This window comes from Crotalus tigris, unplaced genomic scaffold (assembly GCF_016545835.1).
Source record: "Crotalus tigris isolate CLP2741 ecotype Arizona unplaced genomic scaffold, ASM1654583v1 scf7180000017987.690289119674:8195010, whole genome shotgun sequence".
NCBI classification, from domain to species: Eukaryota; Metazoa; Chordata; class Lepidosauria; order Squamata; family Viperidae; genus Crotalus; species Crotalus tigris.
Genome location: NW_024096758.1, coordinates 4,306,745 through 4,332,028, shown reverse-complemented (window position 1 = coordinate 4,332,028; position 25,284 = coordinate 4,306,745). Strand labels below are relative to the sequence as shown.

The 25,284-nt window shown below is 40.2% G+C and overlaps 2 protein-coding genes across 4 annotated transcripts in view; one reads left to right on the top strand and one right to left on the bottom strand.

The window, feature by feature from the left end:
* On the top strand, nucleotides 1-9,533 carry LOC120309140 (sterile alpha motif domain-containing protein 12-like). Of its 2 annotated transcripts, none has more exons than XM_039346046.1 (4): nucleotides 1-1,158; nucleotides 4,146-4,281; nucleotides 7,272-7,548; nucleotides 9,150-9,533. In XM_039346046.1, the coding sequence occupies exons 2-4, from the start codon at nucleotides 4,195-4,197 to the stop codon at nucleotides 9,152-9,154; spliced, it is 369 nt and encodes a 122-aa protein (XP_039201980.1). In that variant the 5' UTR covers nucleotides 1-1,158; nucleotides 4,146-4,194; the 3' UTR covers nucleotides 9,155-9,533. The 2 variants fall into 2 exon arrangements, with proteins under 2 accessions (XP_039201980.1, XP_039201978.1); XM_039346044.1 differs by having other exon boundaries at nucleotides 697-1,158; nucleotides 4,192-4,281.
* Nucleotides 9,534-10,621: 1,088 nt separating this feature from the next.
* Nucleotides 10,622-25,284, bottom strand: part of SELENOI (selenoprotein I) — a 53,212-nt gene continuing 38,549 nt past the window's right edge. The window contains exons 6-10 of one of the 2 annotated variants that reach the window (XM_039346041.1): nucleotides 23,131-23,239; nucleotides 18,189-18,237; nucleotides 17,781-17,961; nucleotides 16,161-16,343; nucleotides 10,622-14,686 (exon numbers count right to left, since the gene is read on the bottom strand). In XM_039346041.1, coding sequence (XP_039201975.1) covers nucleotides 14,558-14,686; nucleotides 16,161-16,343; nucleotides 17,781-17,961; nucleotides 18,189-18,237; nucleotides 23,131-23,239 — 651 coding nt within the window. In that variant the 3' untranslated portion in view covers nucleotides 10,622-14,557. The remainder of the gene's footprint in view (nucleotides 14,687-16,160; nucleotides 16,344-17,780; nucleotides 17,962-18,188; nucleotides 18,238-23,130; nucleotides 23,240-25,284) is intronic. The other variant, XM_039346042.1, reaches the window with a different exon arrangement.

The following is a 25,284-nucleotide window of genomic DNA, read 5'->3' as shown; positions in this document are numbered from 1 at the left end:
TACATGCCAGTTGCCAAGTGTCTGAACTTTGACCACGTGACCACGAGGATGCTGCAACAGTGGTAGGTGTAAGAAAACCAGTCATGTCCCTTTTTTAAGTGTCATTGTAACTTTGAACAGTCACCAAATGAATAGTTGTAAGTTGAAGACTATTTGTAGTTCACTTCATAAGCTGTTGTTTAGCCAAATTTGATTTCCTTTAGAATGCTTGTGCAAATGGAATTGGTTGGTTTTGTACCAAGCAACATATAAAGCCCAGCTATGGGAATAAATCCCCTGCAGAAGGGGATAAATAAGCCTTAATGAGGTTTGCTATTCTCTTTCTTTCCCTGCAAATCTGCTGACTAGGACAGATGGTGTTACTATGCTTGTGTTACATACAAGAGATTCAGCTGCACCTCCCTCCCCATTCCCCCAGGGGATGGAAGGCGGAGGGAAGAAGACTGAGATTCATCCTCTCCTTTCAGATCTTGTTTCACAATGACATAGTCAGATATACCAATCCCAAAGCAGAATGTGAATAAATGATTCACCCTAGGACAGGTTGAGACATCACAGAATTATGGTTTGGATATATACCCATATATAGAAACTTAATCTGTGGTGTCTCCAAGGCATTATTATTTATGGTTTAGTGTATTTTGCAAATAAGATGCATATAGATATGAACCACTCTTGACGTGAAGCAGGAAGCAGGATCAATCAAATCATAAATTGCCTTGAAGTTAAAATAAACATGGATGGGTGTATGCATGCCAGGTTGCGCATGAGTGAAAAGAGGGTGCATCCGATTAGATTCATAAGGCAAAGAGGAGGGAATTTTTCCAGATGGCTCCTGCATAGACCTGAACATGAACGTGCCTGTTTGGTTGTGTGGCTGCAAGTCAGGAAAGACAAGGACTCTCTTGCCTGGATTTGAAATCAGAAAAGGAGGAGACTGGGGAAGGGGAGGGGAAGGAGCTGAGAAAATCTCCAGGTATGTTTGGAGATTAGCACAAAGGCAAGAAACTACTCTACCATTGAGCCAGGCTGAAGCTGAGGGAGAAAAACTGTGAGTGTCTTAAAGGCCATTCTAGATCTTCTCAGTGGACAAGACTCAATACCTGGCATGGGTCCATGACGTCGGTAATCATATTTAATTCCACTTCCACAACATTGGTAAGTGCATATCTCTCATTGAACATGTAGGTGTTTATGCTCCTTATCAACTCTGAACTGCAGGGAGGGCTTGAAATTGTGTCCTTGCAGTTTGTCCAGAGTCTGGAAGTGAATTTGTGTAGCTGTTATGTTTTAAGGTGTTTGCTTTCTGCTGCAAAACTGAATTTTGGAAATAGGGTAAGCAATGCAATTTGCTATAAATGGGGTTGTCACCTGAAGGGATCCAGGTGACAATCTGGAGTGGCAGGTACTACTAGTACAGACTGATTCTCATGAATGTTTGACCCAAATCCTCCACAATAACTCTGGGCATGGTTGCTCCATCTCATGAAATTCTGTAAGTGGGATACTTAGATGTGGTAGAAGCTATCTCAATACAATATCTTTATTGCTAAAGGGTAAATAAGCATGGCTGGCAATCAAAACAAAAGACAACAACACTAAAACAAAACAAGCAGTGACATTTCAGAAGTACCATATTTAGCCTTCTTTCTCTGGACTTCACTTTGTTATTTCCTTTGGAAGGAGGTCATCAAAGGCTTGCAGTGCTTAATCATGTGTTCATTTGTTACAAATATATAAGTTGGACTTGAATGGAGGCAGAAGAATTCTAGGAGTTGAAATCCACACATCTTAAAGTGGCCAAGTTTTAAAAAAAATTGCTCTAAGTCATTCACTAGGCTAGTTGGGGATATTGGAGCTTGTGGCCCATTTATCAGAAAGGACTACTTTGGGGGAATATGCTACCTATGTCAATATCATACCCACCCCATCTTTTCTTTAATTTGTGTGTTTGTGTGTGTGAGGGAGGGAAGAAGACTATGTACAGAACTCCTGACAGATGGTGAGATTCCTAAAGTTTTCTGTTGAGTCATTTTGCTTCCATCTCTCTAAATCTCACACTTCGAATGCAATTTAGCAGCCAGTCAGACCAGGCTGTGTGCAAACAAGTAACCAAAGGTTCTCATGATTATGTCAGTTACTATGCCTTCAGTGCACATTTCTTATAGGGTAGGTTGGTTGAAAGAGTGCTTAGATGTTGGCAAAGTAATTAGACAAGATGTTGAAGAATGTTATATAAAAAGTGCCTTTTGGGAGGTGAGGATTGCTAGCTTTCCCCCCTATTTCAGGACTTTATTTTAAGAAATCCCTATTATACTAAATACCAGCCTTCAGTTTCATTTGAGCCCAGTGGGCATATGCACACTTTTCTCCCTAGGCTACACAATGTCTCCCTAGTCAAAAATATCTCAACAGAATAAGTTTATGTTTATCAAAATGGCTAAGATTTCCCCGGGCTCCAGACAGAAATCAAGTGTGAGTTATGTTATTTATTTCAATTTATTCGCTGCCCAAGTCCAGTGGACTCTGGGCAGTGTACAAAACTAGGAAAGTTAAAAACTGTTAAAAGTGTTGAATTTCAGAGACAGCCCAAACTAAAACTAATGAATGCAAAAACAAACAAAAATTACCATCTTAAATAGCTCATAAACATCACCCGAGACCTGGGATCAAAGCCCGGTTTTCAAAGCTTTACAGAAGCCTAGGAGTGAGGGTATCATTTTTATCTCTGGGGGGTGGGGAATACTGTCCCAGAAGTTGGGGGCCACAACAGAGAAGGTGAGCTTCCTTGGTCCCACAAGAAGTTCATGTTTAATAGAGGAAACCTGAAGCACACCCATTTCATTAGAATAGAATAGAATAGAATAGAATAGAATAGAATAGAATAGAATAGAATAGAATAGAATAGAATAGAATAGATACTGGGTGGCCACGTACTATTGGAGATAAACAGTCTCTCAGCTATCCAACCCTATGCCATGCATAACTTTATAGGCAATCAGCACCTTGAATTGCTCCCAGAAGTTGCCTGATAGCCAATGCAACTCACATAGCAGTGGGTAACACATGCACACATTGAGATGCTCCTGTTACTGCTTGTAGTGTCGCATTTTGAGCCAGCTGTAGTGTCTGGATGGTCTTCAAGGAAAGCTCCCTCTACAACATATTGCAGTAATCCACTTACGAGGTGACCAGAGCATGAATGATTGTCTGGAGGGTCTGTTTATTGAGGAAAGGTGCAACTGGTACACATGATGAACCTGTGCAAAGACCCTCTAGGGCCTTATGTTACCTTACATAACCTGAGATAAAACATGCAAAAGGGCAGGGAAAAACGTTGCTGAACAAGAAGTAAAACAGAAAGAGGCTGTAACCCTGCAGAACCTGGCCCTAAACCTCTCCCACATTTTAACGTCAATATGTTATGTTGGATTGTTGATCTTGCTTTACAGAAGAGAAGGCTGGTTATGGGATTCTGGTTTTTGGAAAGAAGAGTGACTTTTGAGCTCTGTTGATGACAAGCCTTTATATTAACTCACCAGCTGGCAGCCTTTTGCACTATGAGCCAAACACAAAACTACTTGTAATGTATATCAGAGGACTCCAGGATCCTTTCCTTTGTAAAGACGCTGAGAAAAAGACTCAGGCATGTCTTGAGCAGAGATTTGAAGCTGCTGCAGAGCTGCTTGTCACAGCTTGAGACAGCTTGAGAGTCTCTGTGTGTTTATTGGTTTTTATATACTTTTTACATACATAGGCTTCTACCATTAAATGCTGACATTTTACATACATAGGTTTAACCATTAGATGCTGACATAAAGTTTCTTCATTGGAAAATTCCTTCATATAAGCAACTATTTTCTAGTAACATATTACCTGATCAGAGATCAGGTAAAAACAAATACAGATAGATCAAAAGGAGAAAGAACTAACAAAGGCAGGAAGAGATAGGAAGTAACTTAAGCATATTATCTATTTAGGTAGGTGAGATATTAAGTCAAAAGGGGATGACCTTTTGGCTGCTTCATTAGGACAAAGGGTATCAAAAGGTTATTAGGTTTGTGGGGGGGGGGGAAGCATGGCAGTTTGCTGCGCGTGCAATTTCCCCCACATTCCTTAAAACGATTTCTCTGCTTTGTCAACAGTATATTGTCCACCTGCTTCACAACCTTGTGCGCTTGTTTCCTTCAGCTCATGATCCCGATGGAGAGCAATGCTAAGAGGGGATTGGGAGACTTGAATGTCATGGAGGAATCACATGCAGAGCCTGCAGGCTTAGAGGTGAGCTATCCCCTTCCTGGAGATTAACTACTGTAAGCACTTTGGACTCTGCTTCTTTTCTTCCTCTGGCTCAAGCAATCTGCAATAATCTGCAGGACAAGAAGCAACTGGTGGAAACTAAGCAAGGAGAGAAGCAACCTAGAACTGAGGAGAAACTTCCTGACAGTTAGAACAATTAACCAGTGGAACAATCTGCCTCCAGAAGCGGTGAATGCTCCAACACTGGAAATTTTTAAGAAGAGACTGGACAGCCATTTGTCTGAAATGGTATAGAGTTTCCTGTCTGAGCAGGGGGTTGGACTAGATGACCTCCAAGGTCCCTTCCAACTTTACTATTATTATTATTATTATTATTATTATTATTAAATGTTTCATCCTTATGCAGAGTACAGATTCTGTAACTTTTATGTTCTAGAGCAAAACAATGGCAAACTATTTAAATTAGATTTATTCTTGCCAAAATGTGCTAAGACTGTCTTAAATTGTACATAGTACAGTGCCATACAGTGCTTTGCAGTCAGTCTCCCCCCCAAAAAAAATGCTTTTAAGCATGCAAGAGTGTGAACGTAGCATGTCTTGCAACAAACCAACTAGTTCTGCAAGTTCTTAGGCACTATTTAGAGAATTAATCCAAAGCACCGCAGAAGCCCTTAATCAGAATAAGCACTAATGGAAGTGCCCTCAGACCAATAATAGAAAAGAAGCTGCTTCATATCAGGCAAAACTAAACCACCTGGCATTGTATTGCAGGGCTTCTCCACCCTTTTTATCAACTGAATATCTCTGACTGAAAATGACACTTGTTGAATCTGGTCCACTCTATACACAGAACAGGCACTGCGTTACTAAACCATGGATTCCTTCTAAGCTCTTCAATTATTTCTACTAATTAATAATGAATAATAATTTCTGTAACTCCATTCTCCATCAAGGGGCAGAAAGAAAACCTGTGGAAATATTACAACTGAATGGAATATGCTGGTGTTGGCGAGAGACTTTTGTTAGTTTAGACTTTACATTATATTGATTGTATTCTTTATTGTCCAGGTTTTGATTGATTATACAGTACTGTGAAATCTGCTGAATCTAGAAGATTTCTTGACAATGGCTTTGTCACAAATGTGTCCTTTTTTGAGCAAAACTGGTGGAAGGCAATAGTGGGTGAACACTAGGCAGTATTAGATAAATTGCAAACTTTGTTTTGTAACCGGTTATGGCATGAGAACAACCTTGATCAACCTGATAGAGGACTTTGGTTTAAAGATAGCAAGAATTTCTTTGATTTCCCAGTAATAGCTTTGATGTTATCAGTCTTGGTAACTAGCCAAACTAGTTTAGGAGATTGAAGTCCAGAGCAATAAGGTTTTCCTCTCTTAACCTGAAGAATGAATGCATTTTAGAAAGTAGCAGTAAGGATGGGAAATCTGAGCTTGGAGTGCTGCTCTCTGCTCCCCCCCTCTCTATTACCTCTAAGTGGTCAAGTGCTCCAATGAGTAGGTAATTACTAGGATCAAGATATGATTGTTCAACCAGTTCTGGATTGCTATTCTCCCCAAAGGAGAGTATTCACTTTGAGAATGTTTGTTGAACCAAGATTTTCAGACATCTTAATGACATCAGTCAGTCAGTCAGTCAGTCTATCTGTCTGTCTGTATTTATTTCTCACATTCTTATGGCTGTCCATCTCACAAAAAGTGATTCTGGGTGGCATTAGCCAAAGGTTTTGGAGCAGAAGTAACCTAGTCACAATTACTATGTTCTGGTAACTTCCAGGAGAGATTACTGATATCATTCTCCAGAACTATCTGGAAGCTTCAGTTAGTGTAGAATTTGGCGGCGGGGGGGGGGGATTCCTGGGGCTCTTAGGGGATGATACTTCAGTATAAAATAACTTCTTACAACTAGTACCAACTCAAAGCCTTTATTTGCATAACCCCTCATTTTATTGGATTAATTTAATTTTTATACTGTGTTCCTTCAGCATACATAATCAAATTAGCTAAACTTAGTAGGACAAGTCTTAAGCACTTTTTTCAAGGCCATTGCAACTTTGAACTGCTGTTAAAAGAATAACTCAAGGACTATCTGCATAGAGAGTACCAGCACTTAAGCACTTAGAACAGAGGGTTAAAAGTGTTATCCCATAGAATAACATCTTGCTACTTAATATTCCAGTAATCATAGTGTTTTACCTGTCTTCTGTGGGCTATATAACTTGACATTAGGCTGTACAGTATAGTAAACTATGTCTTTGGAGGAATATTGTGGTTCCAGTGTAGAATATTGCCTTCTTATTGTGTAGGAGGGTGGGGTGCAATTCATTACTTTTTCTGTATTTGCTTTTGTTCTTAAGCATATATTGCCTTGAGAACCTTCCACTGAAGTCCAGTTTGCAAACGTACTGGATAAATAGAAAAAAAATGTCCTGTTTGTTTAACAAATGTAGCTTTATTCAAGTATTTCAGTTACTGGCACAGAATTAAGAAAGGAATGTGAGAGATCCAAAAGGAAAAACTTCATTTCATTACAAATAGTTCTCATCTTATGACAATTGGAGCCAGAATTTCTGTGGCTGAGCAAGTCAGGTGTTAAGTGAGTCACTCTCAATTTTATGATCTTTTTTGCCATGGCTGTTAAGTGGATCATTGCTGTTGTTAAGTGAAACACATGGTCATATCAAATCTGGATTTCCCTGCTTATCAGAAGCCGGCTGAGGTTGCAAACAGCCATCACATGACCCCAGGACCGCAACTACCATAAATAAATGCCAGTTGCCTAGTATCTGATTTTCGATTGCATGACTATGAGGATGCTGTGATGGTCATCAGTGCAAGGACCAGTTGTAAGTGACTATTTTCAGTGCATTGTAGCTTTGAGTGGTTGTGACAGGAATGGTTCTAAGTTGAGGATTACCTGCATGCTGTTGAGAGTTGATGTGGTGTGCAGAAAGTAAAAGAAACCAATTAAAAGATCAGCTTGGCACCTTACAGGGTTCAAAGGAGGAGGAAGCAAGGCGCCCGGTGGCACAGTGGACAGCAGCCGAAGTGTGTGCCTGGCTAAGAGGAAAAACCTTGGGAACTCCAGGCAGTCCACTGCTGGAGGCAGCCAATAGCCATGCCATCTCTGGCAAGGCTCTCTTGCGCCTCTCCGAGGAAACCCTGGAGCGCATGGGGATAGTGCCGAAGAGCCTGCGGGAGGAGCTGTTGCAGGAGATCCTCCTGCTGCGCATTCAGCAAGAAATGGAAGATTTGCTGGGCATTTCAGATGGTGAGTGATGGTATCTGCTTAGAGCTATCTTCACTAGAGGGAAGTGTACTGGCATTGGGTGGAATCAGAATTTGAGGAGAAAAGGAGGTGGAAGCAGGATATGATTATAATCTCTCTACAGAGCAGGAGTGTAAAACTGCCAGCCCGCAGGCCAGAAGCTTCACAAGGAAACCACGCCCTCCCCATTGCTGGCAATGTGGAAAAAGCTCCGATACGTTGCGCGACATCATGTGACGTCGCAAGTTTGACCTGTCTGCTATAGCGCATGCACAACACACCTGCCCATTCTTCTTGCCGGGTGTGCTTCGTGCCTAAATGTCTGTGTCATGAACACAGTCAACAGTCCCAAGAATACACTAACATTTCTGGCAGTCTCAACTGTTCTGCGAAATTGCTGATCTTGCCCCCTAGCACAATACAAGCAGTCCTCAACTTACAACAGTTCATTTAGTGACCGTTCAAAGTTATAACGGCACTGAAAAAAACTGACTTATGACCGTTTTCAGAGTTATGACCTTTGCAGCATCCCAATCGTTTGAGCAAAATTCAGATGCTTGGCAGCTGGTTCATACTTGTGACTGTTGCAGCATCCCAGGGTCATGTGATCAACTTTTGCAAACTTCTGACAAGCAAAGTCAATGGGGAAGCCAGATTCACTTAACAATCAGATTCCTAACTTATCAACTACAGTGATAGATTGCGGCAAGAAATGTCATAAAATGGGACAAAACTCACTTAACAAATTCTCACTTAACAACAGAAATGTTGGGCTCAATTATGGTCGTAAGTTGAGGACTACCTGTATTGTCTATATTAACTGGCAGAAGGTTTTCAACTAAAGTCTCTACCTGGAAAGATTAAAGATAAAATTTGGGACTTTCTTATGCAGGAGAGAGATACTACAACTGAATTATGTCTTTATCTTCATCGACAATACTAAATAATCTGCCAAGAGTAGCAATGGAATTGGGGAAATGTGTTTTGCAATGAGGATGAGGCCCATGTAGTCAAGGTTTAGAACTCATTTTTTTCATGCTGTTGTTCAGCAACTTTTTCATCAGCTGACAAAACAAACCTTGTATTAATTCAACTATTGCACAAATGGTCTATTGTCTTAACATGTTGTATGAGTCAGACCATCACATTATTTGTTTGGAGGCAACAGAGGCATTTTGTTAACTAAAACTTAGGTTTAATTGCATGAATCAATGTTAAGAGTCAAACCAAGGATAATCCAATTCCTATTTCAGCATTTTAGCCACTTTATTACATCAACATATGCAACAGCATGTGTTCAGATATACGGTTAGATCAGTGGTTCTCAACCTGTGGGTCGGGACCCCATTTGGGGTCGAATGACCATTTCATGGGGGTCACCAAGCCATGCTGTCCGCCATTTTTTCCCTTTTCCCTAGCTGTCCTACTCCCTCTTATTGGTGGTCACACCCACTTGGGGGTCACCACAACATGGGGAACTGTATTATGGGGTCACAGCATTAGAAAGGTTGAGAATCACTGGGTTAGATGGTTTTTCAGTTGTTGCCACTGTCTGGCATCAGTTTCTTTGATAGATCATTTCTGCCTCTCCTTCTCTCACACAGAATAACCCAGGAAGTCCAGCAGTTTAAAACCACAACTGTCTGAAAATCAGCCATCTTGAAGCATCCTTTAGAATTGGTTATTGGTGTCAGCTGTGCCTCCAGTTGGATTGTGGGTTCATGAATTGGAGCATGAAAATCGGTCATTTGTAACTCGGACTCAATTCTTCATGTTCAGTGCAAGTTCTTTTGTAGAAAAGTATGGACTTCGAAAAGGAGGCTGTTCTGTTATTATTACCCCACATGGAAAGACCTGCTGATAGCTGTTGAAAATGCACTTCAACACTGGGCTATTCTGCAACAATGAAGGGGTAATTAAATCTTTGGAGAGCATTCAAGGTTTCTAAGTCATCTTAAGAATAAACCTATTCACATCATATAATATCAGAGACAGACAATCTGGTGCCTGCTAAATATTTTGGGCAACTCCCTAGTGGCTTGATTGTTCCATGTCTAGGCCTACAGAGAATCAGGCTTCCTATTCATTAGACCAGGGCTATGCTCTGGATTCAGGCAACCACAGCATTTGTACTTGCTGTTTAATCCTTGTCTCTTTTGAGACAAATGTGGACAATTTCTATCATTGCCAGGATAGGCATTGTTTTTCCCTGCTCCAAGTTCAAATTCTCTGTTCCAAATAAATTGGACAACCATCTGTCTGGGATCATATAAAGCAGCGGTTCTCAACCTATGGGTCGCGACCCCATTTGGGGTTGATCGACCATTTTTCGGGGGTCGCCAAAGAAGGCGATCCGCCATTTTCTCCCCTCAGGGGGCGCCGCCGCGCATGTGCGCCGCGCATGGGGTGGCCCCGCCCCCATGCGCGCGGCGCCGCGCATGCGCAGAACGTTTGTGTGACGGGGGTCGCCGTCACACAAACGTTGAGAACCACTGATATAAAGACTCCTGCCTTGGATAGAAGGTTGGACTAGAAGACCTCCAAGGTTTTTCCAGCTGCATGATTCTATGATTCTGTGAAATTCCTTTCTATTCCTTGCCTCTTGAAAGCCAAAAGGGAAAGCCCTCCCTTCCACCTTTCCTGGCAACCTTTGGAAAGAACCTGTAGCTTCCCAATTAGGAGAAAAAGTATTGTATCATTGTTTGAACTTCCAGACATTTTAATACTTTTGCTATTTGTTGTATTGATATGTGTTATTTTATTTCTAGAATACTCTGATAACAAATATTGATTGGCAGAAAGATTTTTGTTTTTAAGAATAAAACAAAACATTTTTAACATTGTTTTTAAGACCAGCATTTTGCAAATAAAATCATGCACATTTAATGCCAACACAAAAGAGACAGCATTAATAATCTTACTTCTTGGATCTCTGAGTTATATCTATCCTGGCCCAGGAAGACTCTATTATGACCATCTTGTGTCTAGCACTTGTTTTGAGCAGACACAACTCAGAACTGATAAATGATAGCCCTCCAATACTTTCATTTCAGGAATAAAACAAGTACCCAAAAGATGAGATATTAAAAAGCTTGGAAAAATTTATTGACGTTTTATGTCATAATAGGCTTTTGAAGTTTTTAAATACAATAAATATTTATCAGTAATAATAGTATTTAATGGATCAGAATTCAAATCCATTGCCAGACTGTCAACTGTCCACAATACATAAGACAGACATGAATCTTGATGAAGGATGACACACTGTGGAGCAATCCACAATGACATTATATAGTTTCTTATTGAAAATTCTTTTTCACTAACAACAATAGTAATCTGTACAGTCAGTTTTGCTTTGACACAGCTTGTACTGCCCAGAATCTGCTGGACCGAATGCTTCAAAGAATACAAGCCAGAAGTTTCCTTGTCCAAGAAGAGTAGGAAACTGTTCCTGGCAGTCAGCACCTATGAAGACCAAGGCACACACCCTCTTCCCCAAAAGAGACCCAGTTATCATTTTCCCCTTCTGGAGAAAAAAATCAGGAGAAAGCTATCTCTTACAAGTTCTGCCCCCCTCCCCAGGTATGGTATCTTACAAAGAACTGATGATTTGATATTTTACTTGACAGCCAAGTTCACAGAGTTAATCAAAAAGCAAGGAAAACCAATTGGTCCAATATTTATGTTTGGTTCATTGTTTCCAGACAGAACCTACTCTGAAAAGGGCACTTATCTTGCCTGTATTCCAGAGTCAATTTAAATGTGGAGAATGGATTCCTATCTATTCTCGGTCTCTTTTAAACTGAGAAATCAGTTCAATGAGTATTGATTGGGGAGATCTGGAATACCATTATTATTAAGCTTTACATCCTAGGATTACATTTCAAGCAAAAATGGGAGGGGTGGGATGGGGGACACCGTGGCCTCCTTCATTGAATCTGTAGGTAGATGTCAGTTTTCATGAAATATTTTTATCCAACATACTCTTTCCTGAAACCATGGTGGAGAACAGTCAACTATCTATGTAAGGTTTAAACACCGGAATGATCTACTGCTGCAAGTCAAAATGAACATAGCCCCAATGTGTATTTTTTATTGGACTTAACACCAACCACAAATCATCAGGGTTCTAGCTAATTAGCATTCCATAGATTTTCTTGCAATTCATACCCAGTTCTGAACTATTGTATTCTAATATGAGGGCTATACAAATGGTTTATGGGCCCAGCCCAGTGTTGTCTTACAATAGCTGCTTCTCTATACAACCCACTTTTGGATTAAGCTTTGCTAGCAAAAGCTGAATCTTGCAGGACTGTGGAGGGACTGGAAAAAAGTTATGTGCATCAGGCCCCTAGAGTTGCTTTGCCCAGGAATCATCCTCTACTTCTCTGAGGTTTGCTTCAAGGGCCAAAGCATAGATACCTAGACAATAGTCAATCAAGGCAGAACAGACATCTGTTTTGGAACATAAAATGGAATTGTTATTTGAAATGGCAACAAAGGATGCAAAGGAATGGCACACTACTGAAGAACTGGTTACAACTGCTCCCATCACATTCTATGCCATCTTCCATTCACTGAGGTAATCTAGGAAGCAAGATGAGGTTAGAATCAAGGAGAACTTGAAACCAGTAGTTACACCCACCTCTTGAAAGTAGAGGGCAAGTGGCAAAATGTCCACCCCCCCCATTCCTTCAGTACTCAGTACCTTTATTTTCAGAACAGTAGAGATGAACTCAAACAGGGTGTTTTAAACCCCACAAATGGTGCATTTGACTCCCACCGAACTTGCAATCAGTTTTAAATCAGTAATAAAGAAAAATACACAAACCTATTTTCCTGTTTTCATTTTTAAAGGTGCTATACCTACTCCTTTAACTTGGACAACACTTAAATAATTTTTTTTAAGACAGCTGACTTTTCCCTCAACTTGAGGAGAGTCATTTAAGGCACCAAATTCCTTACTGAGAAGCCCTGATAGGTAGGAAAGAAGAATCACATTTTTTTCCCCAATGAAGACAGATAGGCAAACATGCCAGCAAGCTCATGCAAAAGCAAATGTTACCTGCAAGCTGCAGTGGCACTGTTCCTGATCATCACAAGTGTAGATGTTCCCATATAATATGCATGCTTCTAGGCAGAATCTAACAATCATTTACTAGCTCACATTAAGCCTGCATACATATAAGGAACCCTGCTTCCCAAGAATATTGGCTTCTGTGGATAGCCATCACTTTCTGTCTAAAGGATTCTTATGCCACAGTAGCCTGTGCAAAACTATACCATTGATCTGACAACTCTTTGTTTCCAAGACAAACACTATTGTCCCAAATTAAGAGACCAAAGACCAAATGTTCCTACAATGATTCATTTCTTAACTGCATAAAGACAGATCCCTTCTCTGAACTGACCACCTTCTTAAAAACAGAAAATGATTCCAAGAGACTATAACTACATGACCTATTTCTTACTGTCACTTATGACTGACAACTGATTATTTTATTCTAACTATTGCAACATCAAATATTCACACAAGCTCAATTCCTCTTTACACCCAAATTTTACCCCCCTGTGCAGTGTTCTGATACAAATAAAAAATCTCCCTAACTCCATTTCAAGTTTTGTTTCATAGCAATGGAATATTAAGTAAACAGAACCAAAATCAGAATTATTTGCCATCCATGTCTTGAAATTTCTTTTTCATGCTAACAATGAGAATCAGGGCTTTCCTTGTTCATTGCCATACCAGACATGGCATTTGGGGTAAAACTTGAAAATCAGAAAAATAAACTATTTACAGAAAAGAAGGGATAGGAATGAAGGCAAGAATTAGTTCTAGGACTTTACACTGCGTACACTTTGTTTTTTGACATAATGCTTCATGTTTACAAAAGAAAAGATAAATAATATCACAACTCAATGTTTTCTGCAGAATGGAATGCATCATCCACAAAAAGAAAATGAAACAAGTGGATCTCCTTATCAAACCATTCATCAAGTTACCTCTGCCGTTAATTACATATGAAAAAAAAACATTCTGCGCTCAGTTTCTTCCGGGTGCAGCCTTTCCAAGAAAATTGGGGTTAGGGTGCACTCTTCATTTAAGCACACATACACAAATAAAAAAATTCTTCCTCAAATAAAGTACAAACAGAAGAGAAAAATCAGTGCTGGGTCTTCACCATCACTCAATTGTTCAACAGATTCCCAACCAGGTAATAAACAGAAACAAACTATTTCTAAAATCGAACACGGGGATCAAAATCACTTGCATTTCTTGTTTTCATGAGAGAAAATTCAATTGTACCCAAGAAAAGCAGTGTCACTCAGAGAGTATGTACCACATCTAACAAATAACTCTGGTGCAAGCTTACTTTAACCCATTGAGATGGTAATGTTGTTTATCACAATCTCAATCCTATGATAAACATGAAGGAAGAATGTCTGTTACTGAGTCCTCCCACAGCATTGGCTGTGGCCCCACTCTCTCTTCACAAGGCACAAGCCACAATTTGGAGGGAGGATAAAAAAGGCATTTGGGAAAACACAACTGACTAGTCATGGCTTAATGAAGTTGTGACCTCCGAGCTCTCTAGAAGAATCAATTGCTTCTTTAAATAAAAAGTCCCTCTTTATAACTGGGTCTCTGATTTTAGGATGTGGAACAGTTTGCAATAATGTACTTCAGTTCCCAAGGGTAGTTTCATGGGCCCCTTGTTCTCAGTATAGCCATGATGACAGTTCTGTGGCAATCTTATAGTTCTAAAGCCATCATCCATGCCTCTGTGCCTGATGATCTTTCTTTGAAGATTCCATGAGGCCCTCTCCTGATCATGTAGTTTTACTGTCTACACATTTCTGAAAGGTGGCATGAAGCGGCATGGGAGGAGACATGAACAATAGCCTTCTCTGGTTTCTGGGTCCCACATGTTCTTTGCCCCCAAACCATCCAAAGCGGGTTAAATCTAGTTCCATGGTGATGGTTGAAGTATATTTACACAGGCTACCAAATTTACAGTGCCTCTGAAGACCGCAGGCTGACGTTTTCCTCTGATGATACCTTTTCCATGCCTAGTCAATCAGAGCTGGGCTTTTGTAAAGAAAAGGTTCGGATGTTGAAGTGTTTACTAAGCTGCCTCACCTAAATGGAAAGAGAAGAGAGCAAATGAAGAATGGTGGATAAACCTGAAATCAAGGCTGGGCATGCAGAAGCTTTCTTTCCTTTGTGTATTCCCTGTTCCTTCTCTGGAGCATAACAAGCTTTATGTCAGTCTACCAATCCTCCAGATAAAATTCATTTTCTATTTGCATTATTTCAAGACAAACAAGAACTGGGAAGAGTATTCTAGGTAAATAGGCGATCCTACTTTATAATAAGTCTGAAGGATGTGTTGCAGTGGGATGTTCAAAAGTCGTGGTTAAAGTTTTAATCTTTAAGCAAGAACAACACCTCAAGCTCCTGTGGGTTTTTTAAACTACTAATTGAAAGTTTTAGATTTCCTGCCAATCCATGAGACACCACGTCTTTTATCCCCTTTGGTGTCTAAGAAAGGGCCCATACCTTAGCATACGGATTCACATGGTTAGTTCCGTAGACTTAAATCTCTCAGTACAAATTCAAAACTCTCAGAATCATCCAACAGTTTGAGATTGCTTTGGTTCTACTGTATTACAACAAGAGATAGACTATAGAAAATATATCTATGCAGGTTTTTACAGCCAGCAGCAGTCCAATGATATGAACCCGTAGACTGATCAGTTAAATTGTAGCCTATTAGCCTGGAAGTTCATCACCATTATATAGAAAATACTTGAAAGGGTGGCCTTTTCTTTTAGGAATGAATAAAAAGCTTGTCTTTATTCAACTTGTATTGCTCAATGGGAACTCCTATTCAAGCTCTAGTCACAAATCTGTTACTTTAAAAACAGATTTTGGTCTTACATTTTAGGCAATTGTACTTTATTAGTTGCTAATATTGGCTTACACCAACCCCATTCTCTATAGCAAAAAGCAGTCCAAGTGGTGGATGAAGAACATTTCAAACCTGCGAAAAGTACAGATAGTCCTCAACATGCAACTATTTGTTTAGTGATTGTTTGAAGTTACAACAGCACTGAAAAGGGTAACTTATGACCATTTTCAACACTTACAACTTTGCAGCATCCCCTTCGTCACACTGTCAAAATTCGGATGCTTGGCAACTGGCATGTATTTCGGACAGTTGCAGTGTCCTAAGATCATATGATCACCTTCTGCAACCTTCTGACAAGCAAAGTCCACGGGGAAGCCAGATTCACTTAACAACCATGTTACTAACTTAACAACTGCAGTGATTCACTTAACAATTGTGGCAAGAATGATAAAAAATGGGTCAAAATTCACTTAACTGTCTTGCTTAGCAATAGGAATTTTGAGCTCAATTGTAATCATAAGTTGAGGACTACCTGTACAGGAATGCCTACATATCAACCAATGAGACAACTGAAGGGACTTCATTGGGAAAGATAAGCCAACAATTCCAAAGTTATCTCTACCATCTGTTACACTACATGGAAAGTAGAACAATGCTGAAATGGACAATGCAGGGAGCCCCAAACCCTGCGGAATGGCTTACCACATTGACTCCATAATGAATGTGTGCCAAGGTGATGAAAATAGTGATTAAATAGAGGAAATTTGTTTCCTGTTCTGGTACCAAGTCTGACATCACTACAAGGATAACAAGCGCAAGTGGAAGAAGCAGCCAGTTCAATGGCTGACATCGAGTGCTGCTCATCTGACTGACAATCAATCGACACTGGAAGAAAGGGCAAAACATCAAAAGGAAGTTAGGAGGAGAAGGAAATCTGAGTTTAATTTTCCTATCAATATAGGCTAGTTGAGAATTCTCAGAATTACAGTCTGAACGTCCCTGAAGGGCAGGAAAATGGACTGACTGTTTCAGTCATCCGAACACCTGTGTTCCTCTTAGAATAATCCACTGCTCCAGTAGTAAATCATCTGGCGAATGTAAAGGATGCTGAGAATATTCACACGGTTTTGACTGACCATTTGGGCTAATTCAATTTACAATTGTCCACCATTTTGATTACTATCTAAATACTGTATCAGGAACTGCAAATACCCGGATTCCTTCTAACATGAAATGTTCTCTCTTTGTACACAACAAAATCTATAACTTGCTAGAGACTTGCAATTATACTGGGTTCTGTACTGTTTCGTTTTGGCTTCCTTACATGCCCTTTATCTTTCCCACCATGCTGGTTGGAGGAATTCTAGGAGTTGAAGTCCACATATCTGAAAGTTGCTGAGGTTGAGAAACACTGTTCTGGAACGTTAAGAGAATCAGGGATCTGGAAGAGGCCATTTTTAGACTCTCACATCCAAACTCGTGCTCTGCCTCTACTGATGGCTATCCAGGGGAAATTGGGGAGTTGACGTCTACACATCTTAAAGTTGCCAGGTTTGGAAAACTCTGAGCTAGATTGTGGTTCAACATTTTCCATTGGCTTTCTAAATAATTGATTCCATCACTCTTGCTGATAAGAATTAACTGTTAAAAGTAGTCTTTAACAGTATTTGACCAGAATCTGTTTTCCTGCATTGTAAATCCACTAAACTTTATAGTCTCTATCCTGACAAAATACAGAAACTGTTGTGGTCTTTTGGACATTATCCTTTTAAATCAGTGTGCACAAGTACATCTCAAGGTATACATGATGTGGCCTCTTAGCATTCCTTTAGAAGCCTCCAGACTGGGAGGGGCCAAATATTTAGGCATTTTTAGTTTTTTAAGGCACCAATTTAATCCCTACCCAAAAACCTGGTCTTGGCTCTGCCTAATTCTGGAGAGCAACCTCTATGTCTTGTAGTAAACCATATATGGCTCTTGGATCAATGGAAACTGCCCACCCATTATAGGTTCCTGAGAATTTCTACCTTATTCAGCCCCCTGCTTCCTCTTGTTAAGGTGGTGTTGGAATGTAACCAGGCAGTCATGTCAGCTAGAAATTGTGGGAGTTGTAATGAGAGAGAGAGAGAAAGAGAAAACAGAGAAAACAGAGAAAGAAGAGGAGAGAGAGAGTGACAAAGAGAGAGGAGAGAGAGACTAAAAGGATGGCTGGTTTGGGAAGGCTGGCTCAGACAAATGGACTACCAATCAAAGCAACTGTCTTCTTCCTGACCCCTGAACCTTTTGGAAGCCTGACTTCAAAGCAAAAAGGATGACACGTACAGAGATATTTGCGAAGGCGGTCCCAACCATGAAATAGAAGAGGCGTGGATGGGTCTCCAGGATATCTGTCGGTGACTGGAAGATCCAAATGGTGCACAAAATGAAAAGGAGGACTGGCGAGAAGAAAGGCAGCATGGCTTCATAGAAGGAGTGGTGCTTCAGGGTGCTGTTGACATAGGCTCTGAAGGATAGGAGGTAGCAAACAAGGGCTTGGTGAATGAGTGGGCCAAAAGCAAGGTCATTTGGCAGAGGGAGCCTGGCACTGCAGCCAGAAATGGAGTGCCTGGTATCTCCATACCCCTTTTGAACTTGAAAAGGGAGAGTGGATATTTGCCCAATATACTTTGCTTTTTCAATACTATCTCTGCATGATGCAGATGCGACCCCTTGACAATGCAAAACACTTACTTGTAGTAATTGTTCAAGCTCATGGGAACAGTGATAGTAAGTGCACAGCCTAAAAAGGAAAATATAGAACCAATTTACTTTTCCAATAAATCTGTCTTTCTCCTTCAGATAAAAGGAGGACCCGACCAAATCTATCTTGATTATTTCCTATTTTGGGAGTCATGCATACTGTTATACATCAAAGCAGCATTTACACAATTAAATCATAATCAAGCAAATCTTATACTCCATGTATTGTTTGAACTGGGCAAATAAATCAGTAGATATCACAAATAAATTTATATAGAATAGAATAACAGAGTTGGAAGGGACCTTGGAGGTCTTCCAGTCCAACCCCCTGCTTAGGTAGGAAACCTTACACCATTTCAGACAAATGGTTGTCCAATCTCTTCTTAAAAACCTCCTGAGTTGGAGCATTCAACATATGTTCCTTAAAAAACTGGAACATGAGTCATAACATGAGTCATATCAACAATTAATGTACTTAGGCCTAATATTTACAATCTCATTAACGTGATTATTTACTAGTTTTCAAAAGGAGCTATCGTTCCAGGCAAGGAATTAGCAACTTGTAGCCTGGAAGTCATTCCATCTCCTTCCCCAAGACCTCCAAAACTGCATCAATGAAATTCAAGTCATACTGATCAACTATGGTATATAATTTTTAGATTTTGAATGGGAACAGCAATAAAATAGAAGTAATAAACCTCCAATAATCCTAATGCTTACCTCCCCCAATCTCAAAAAGTGGAAAGGTCAAACCTGTCCCCCTGTGGAAACATCATAACACAACTCCATCCACTCTGGCCCCTCATGACTATAATTTTTAAAAAAGCAGTCTCTGATGCATAAACAATGTATGTGTCTGCTCAACCTCATATTTGCTTTATACTAGCTTGTGTAATGTTGCAAAGAATTATAAATACTCAATGCAAGAAAGAGTGGCTATTAGGATTATATTTATAATACATAAGGAGAAATCCGTATCTGATTGTAAATTGCTCAGGATCAAGAAAATGATTTTCAAACACTTGGCTTAATATTTTTATCATTTTGCACATGTTTTCATGTATTTTCATATCTTATCAGGAAGCAGTATCTGAGGCTAATTGTCTTGCCTTAAGAAGTTAACTTGAGTTATGCATGGTTAATACTTAAATGGGAGACAACTATGATATCAAACCTATAATTTGGATTCTAGAATAAGTAGAAACCACTTCTGTATTGTTGCTAAGAAATTAATCTCTATAGTTTTGATATTTGTTCATTTATTTTAGAATTAAACTAGATACTTTGGTTAGTGTAGAATATTGTCTCACAAATACTTTTCTAAAAGGCACGTAGGTCACATTGACATGTATACACATTGACATGTATCTGTACAGATATGTAGATCACATTCTTTTAAAGTATCTGAAATCTGTTGAAACAGATCTATATTTTTGCTTATGTTAAAGGAATTAAAACACCTTAAAGGTAACTTAAGATAAATTACCATGATGATCTAGGGAGATTGGGATGAAAGTGAGGGGCAAAATTTCAACTGCAATTCTGTAACTTGAAATCTAAGGCAGGGGGTATTTTGAAAGTTTTTAGAAAAGCACAACTACCTTTGAGCAGCCCCTAGTTAGAAAATAACCAATTCAGAAACAACTGGAATAATTAACTAAAGTTCTGTGCACTTCGTGCTCTACAATATACGATATGATATCTACAATATGTGATTTGGCTACGTTTACCAGAAGAGGGCTGCAAGGTTATACTAGGAATATGCTGGATTAAGTTACAGATTTGTGCAAGCTTTAATGTATGTTTCCTAGTGCACAGAAGAAAATGAAAATGAAAAAAACAATAGTGAAGATCCAGATTTGAAGAAAAACTATATTCCTCTCTTGCCTCTGAATTTCCTGAATTATTGAGCTGGTGAACAGGAAATTCCTTGGTTTAGATGTATGTTGGATCAGAGAATATATTCTTAAGAATGTGGTGAATATGCCATACTTATTCCAATGTATTCACACTCATTCTCCAAATACTTCCCTCAAAGTCAGTGTTTAGACAATTATTATTTTTTTGTTATGTTCCAACAAGTCAGTGTTGGATTCCTAGTGACCGTATAGATAAGGTTTTCTCCATGACAATCTGTTTCTACATTTGGTCTTTCAAAAGTGCATTCATTGCCTCTGTGACTGAGTACATTCACTTTGTTGCAGATCATCCTCTTCTCGTGTATTTATTTGCTGCCCATCTCAATGTGAGGCAACTCTGGGCAGGTTACAACAATAAAAGCAATAAAACCATACAGATGCTACAATGATGCTATCTGACGTCTCTTTCCTTTCCACTTTCCAGCTTTAGAATCTTCTCCAGAGAACTAGGTCTTTGCATTATGTGTTTGAACTTAAACATAATTTAAGCCTGGTCATTTGTGCCTTGAGTGAGAACTCTGGATTGATTTGTTCGATAATTCACTGGTTTATTTTCTCAGCTGTCCAAAGTATTCTCAGGAGTCTTCTCCAACACTAAGTTCAGAAGTCTCACTACGGTAACTTCCTAGCCTACCTTTTCAGAATCCAACTTTCACTTTCATGGAGTGTATCATAGGAAATACCATTGTTTACACAATTCTTATCTTTCGTAGGTATATCTTTTGCAAGGCCTTCATGGCTGCTCTACCATGTGCTAATCTGCAGCATATTTCTTGAGTGCTCATTCCTTCAGTTTTGATGGTTGATCCTAAAAGGCAGAAACTATCTTCCACTTTGATAATTCATTATCAATTCTAATGCTGTACTTTTACATTAACTTAATTATCTTGTTTTATACAACTCATCTGCTGCAATGTAGACAGACTGAAACATGGTCACAGTTTTAGGCTTTCAACAAAAATGTCATCTCGTATGAGATATTCTGTGACAAATAACTACGCAGTGTAGTCCCCATCTCGTAAGAAAACTCAGCATAAATAACAAACATTTTCTTGATAAAGACATACTAGGCCAGTGATGGCGAACCTTTTGGAGACCGAGTGCCCAAACTGCAATCCAAACCCCACTTATTTATTGTCGGGTACCAGATGGGCATGGCCCACTGGATGGGTGTGGCCTACTGGGCAGGCATGGTTGGCATGGGCATGGCCTACTGGGTGGGCGTGGCCAGCTCACCGTCACTCACATCAGGGGTACTTGTGCGGGCCTGGGCAGAACTGGGCCAGATCTGAGAGTCTTCAGCGGAGGGTGGGTGGGACCAGATCAAGTGCTGGGGCATGGTCCATTGGAGGAGCCTCACTGAGCCTTAGGCAATGCAGGGGGCCCATGGACAGTGGCACGGACTTCCTGGAGCCCTGGGCAGAGGAGGTCAAGCACCCAGCCTGGCCCTTGAGCTCTCACAGCACCAGAACCCCACAGTCCTGCCTACCCTGGCTGCACTTCCCTGAGGGGGTGCCCAGCTGCATGGTGACTGCAGAAGGGCAAATTGCATGGGTCAGAGGGAGGCCCACTCCCTCTCCATGTGAGGAGACCTGGCTTGGATATGTTGGATATGTTCATTGCCTTGAGCTATTTATAAAAATAGTATAGGCCAGATATAAATAAAAATAAAATTAATTCATTAAATAAATACTGGATTTCAGGACCTGTACTGATTTTCTAGACATGCAGGGAAACCAATCCAAAGTAAGCAGCAGGTTGCCTAGAAGAAGACTCCACTTTGCAAAAGATGAGAGAGAGAGGGAGAGAGAGTGAGTGTGTGTGTTTTTGCATTCTGTGTTTCACAGCTTCATGAGTTTAATGAGATTTATTCCTAGATATAGATATGCAGGACTGGTGTCTTAAAAAAACAAGCTATCCTCTCGGTGCACACAGATTTGAAATGTTGGATAGCGTTGGATAGATTGGATTTTTCCTTGTTGCAAAGGATGGCTTCAAGCGGGGATAATGCAAGGAGCCCAATAATCTTTCTTCCTTTCTCTTTTTTTGAAAGCAGAACCAGCCTTTTATATTAAGGCTCTGCTCGCCTTCCCAAACTCCAAACTCACGCATCCTACTTTTCTCGCTCGCCTTCCCAAACTCCAAACTGAAGTAGGACGAGGAAAATAGGACGCACACGTGAGTTTGGAGTTTGGGAAGGCGAGTGTAAGACGCGCGAATTTGGAGTTTGAGAAGGCAAGCTAGGAAAGTAGGACATGCAAGTTTGGGGTTTGGGAAGACGAGCGTAGGACGCGTGCCTTCCCAAACTCCAAACATGATATTAAAGGGGGTGGGGGAAGATATATTAAAGGGGGTGGGGGAAGAAATGATTAATGAGGTGGTGTGTGTATGTGTGTGTGTGTGTGTGTGTGAGAGAGAGAGAGAGAGAGAGAGAGAGACAGAGACAGAGAAAAGAGAGATCCCCTTTTTGTAAGTTTGCTTACTCTGCAATGCTTTCCTTTCCCGACACTTTTGCTTCCCTGCTGGCTCAGCTGCCCAGATCTAGGGCTGCAAAGCGATTTTGCTCCATCACCACCCCAGCCGATCTGGGCAGCAGAGTGTTTTCGAAGTCTCTGGAACTTGCATCCATGGCCGTGGAGTGATTTTATGGCACTTCAGCGGCTCGAAGTGGGCACCGAAAATGCGGCGGGGGAAGAACAGCAGCAGTGCAATCTGCACGGTGGGTGGGGGATTTTGCACACCCCCCCCACGGCCGATCCAGGCAACAGAGGCCTTTTCCACCATCCAGCCCGGGCTCTCAATGCAAAGAGAAAGAGAGCCGAGAGTGCAGGCGCACATGGAGAGGCGGAAGGGAGCAGTCTGGCCCGGCCTCCCTCCAGGGTGATGGCGTGCGTGCCCACAGGGACGGCTCTGCATGCCGCCTGTGGCACGCGTGCCATAGGTTCGCCACCACTGTATTAGGTTTTGGTGCAAAGCAGCTTGAAAGATACAAGTTTCTACAAGATTCCTCTTACCAATTATCATAGCAACAAACAGATCCTTATATAAAAAATGAAACAGGAAAGGGCTGTACCAGGCCTCCACTCCTAGGATGGATGTCACTATGTATACTATTGAAATGGTCTGGAAAAGAAGACAGAATTACACATCATTATAATAATCATCTATTCAGCATTTCCAAAATTGTCTAGAGATCAGAAAACCCTTTTATGTGTTATAATGTAACATGAATGTTGTTGATGGAAATATCTAAGTTTTTTCTTCATGCCCTGTGCCTGCTATAACTGCATGTCCAAGAGTTAATAACTGGTGCAAAGAGCAGAGCTAACTTTTCTTACCATTGTTAAAAGGGAAGGAGCTACAAACCAAGGCAACCTCTCCCAAACTAAGCATCCCATAGGTGTCTGCATTTCCATACCTATTTTACTGAGAATGCTGAAAACTGGTATCTGGAAGGTGTGCAAAATTGGAAGCTGGCCCAGAAAATACCCCAAGGTTTTTAAGCTGCTGATTGCAAGTTATATCTTGAAAGTATGATCAAGGCACTTTTATGAAATAGTACCCACAAAACTTGTCCATTTACAAAATGATTCGCATGGGGGATATGAACAATCAGTGAGCATCAATATACCAGAAAACTCTGAGGACATGCTGAAGGAACTTAGGGTACGCAATCTGGACAAAAGACAATTAAGGAACAACATAGTATTAGTGTTTGGGTATATAAAAGAATGCCATAGGGAAGAGGATCAGGAAAGATTTTCTTTTCCCAAAGAAATTAAAAGCACAAATAAAGATTTAAATTATAGCTACCTAGACTTCATTTAAATAAGATAAAATTGTCCTGATAGTATGATCTCTATAAGCCAGTAGTCTACCTATAAAGGCTATGAATTTTTAAGAAGTGGGAGAGCCATCTATCAAGAATGATTTTGCTGTAGACTGCAGAGAGAGTTGGACAAGATGATTCTCGTAGTCCTTTCTCGTCATTTGCATTTTATAGAAGGATGGTGTACTGCGGGTATCCAGAGACCAGTAAATTTTATGGAAAAAGAAGGGAAAGTTGGACTGCCCCAATAGTCTTTTTTTTTAAAAAAAAAAAATCTGGAAATAAATTCTATAGGCTAACAGCGTAAGTGTAGAAAGTTTAATAGCGTGAAAGATATATACAAACTAATTCAGCTGAATCCTGAAATCACACACAGAAAGGAGGACAGGCAAAAACTTTTCATCCAAAATTCTCCATTTACAGTTATGAGATTTTGGATTTTTGTTAATAGGTTTCAAATGTAATTTCTCTTCCTAAATTCATGAGTGAGACTGTATATGGAGGATAAGGAATCAGATTTTAGTGTGGGGGAAAAAAATCAAGGTCCCCTCTGCTCAGCCATGCAAGTATTTAAGTCCAAGTCAATAAAACCTGTAGGCAGCAAACGTAAGAGGGCAAAGGGCTCTTTTAAGGTTCCAACGTGGTGAGTGATTGTTCAGAAAGTGTTCAGTGGGGCATCCCAGAAGAGTGGAAAGAAAGTGCCTGCCCACCAGCATTCGGGAGGAGTGGACAACTAACACCAATAAAAACAACTATACTTGGTAGTTGTTTTTCAAACAAAGCTACTTTTACCAAGTTCTATGGCATTCATGCCTGCCAATAAATGCACTCAATTTCATCCACTGTGTTGCTGGGTTTGTCTATGAAACATGCAGATGGAGAGAAACACATGCTTTGATTCTTAAAATTATATGTCTCAAGAGACATGACTTTAGAGGAGAGATACTTTCCATTCACAAAGCTAAGGCCTTATCCAAAACATCTATCCCTTAGAATTTTTCAAAGTATTTAAAATGTGCATCTGCTTCTTGCTTTATTAAGGGCTCAATTTAGAAGCTAGTCAAAAGTGTCATCTTCATCTTTTTTTAAGTACCTGGGAATCATTTTTTTTTTTTTTTGCAGTTCATGCCTTGGTAGCCCAAATGAATCAATGCAGAAATTTCTTATACAGACCAATTCCATTATGCCCAAATAGAATTGCTTTAATTGTTGTGTCATTTCTCAATGTTTACCTTCAACTGAGTTCAAGTGAGTTACTCAAGGCCAATTGATTACTGAGTATAGCAGTAAACAGTAATCAGGATACCAGTTTGCTAAATTTCATCTCTAAATAGTAGTT

Excerpts from the sequence above, each read along its gene's own strand:
- LOC120309140 (XM_039346044.1), top strand. The coding sequence starts at position 1,117 with ATGACGTCGGTAATCATATTTAATTCCACTTCCACAACATTG. Across the intron at positions 1,159-4,191 it reads ATTCCACTTCCACAACATTG|CTCATGATCCCGATGGAGAG; the intron begins GTAAGTGCATAT and ends TGTTTCCTTCAG. Across the intron at positions 4,282-7,271 it reads CAGAGCCTGCAGGCTTAGAG|GGTTCAAAGGAGGAGGAAGC; the intron begins GTGAGCTATCCC and ends GGCACCTTACAG.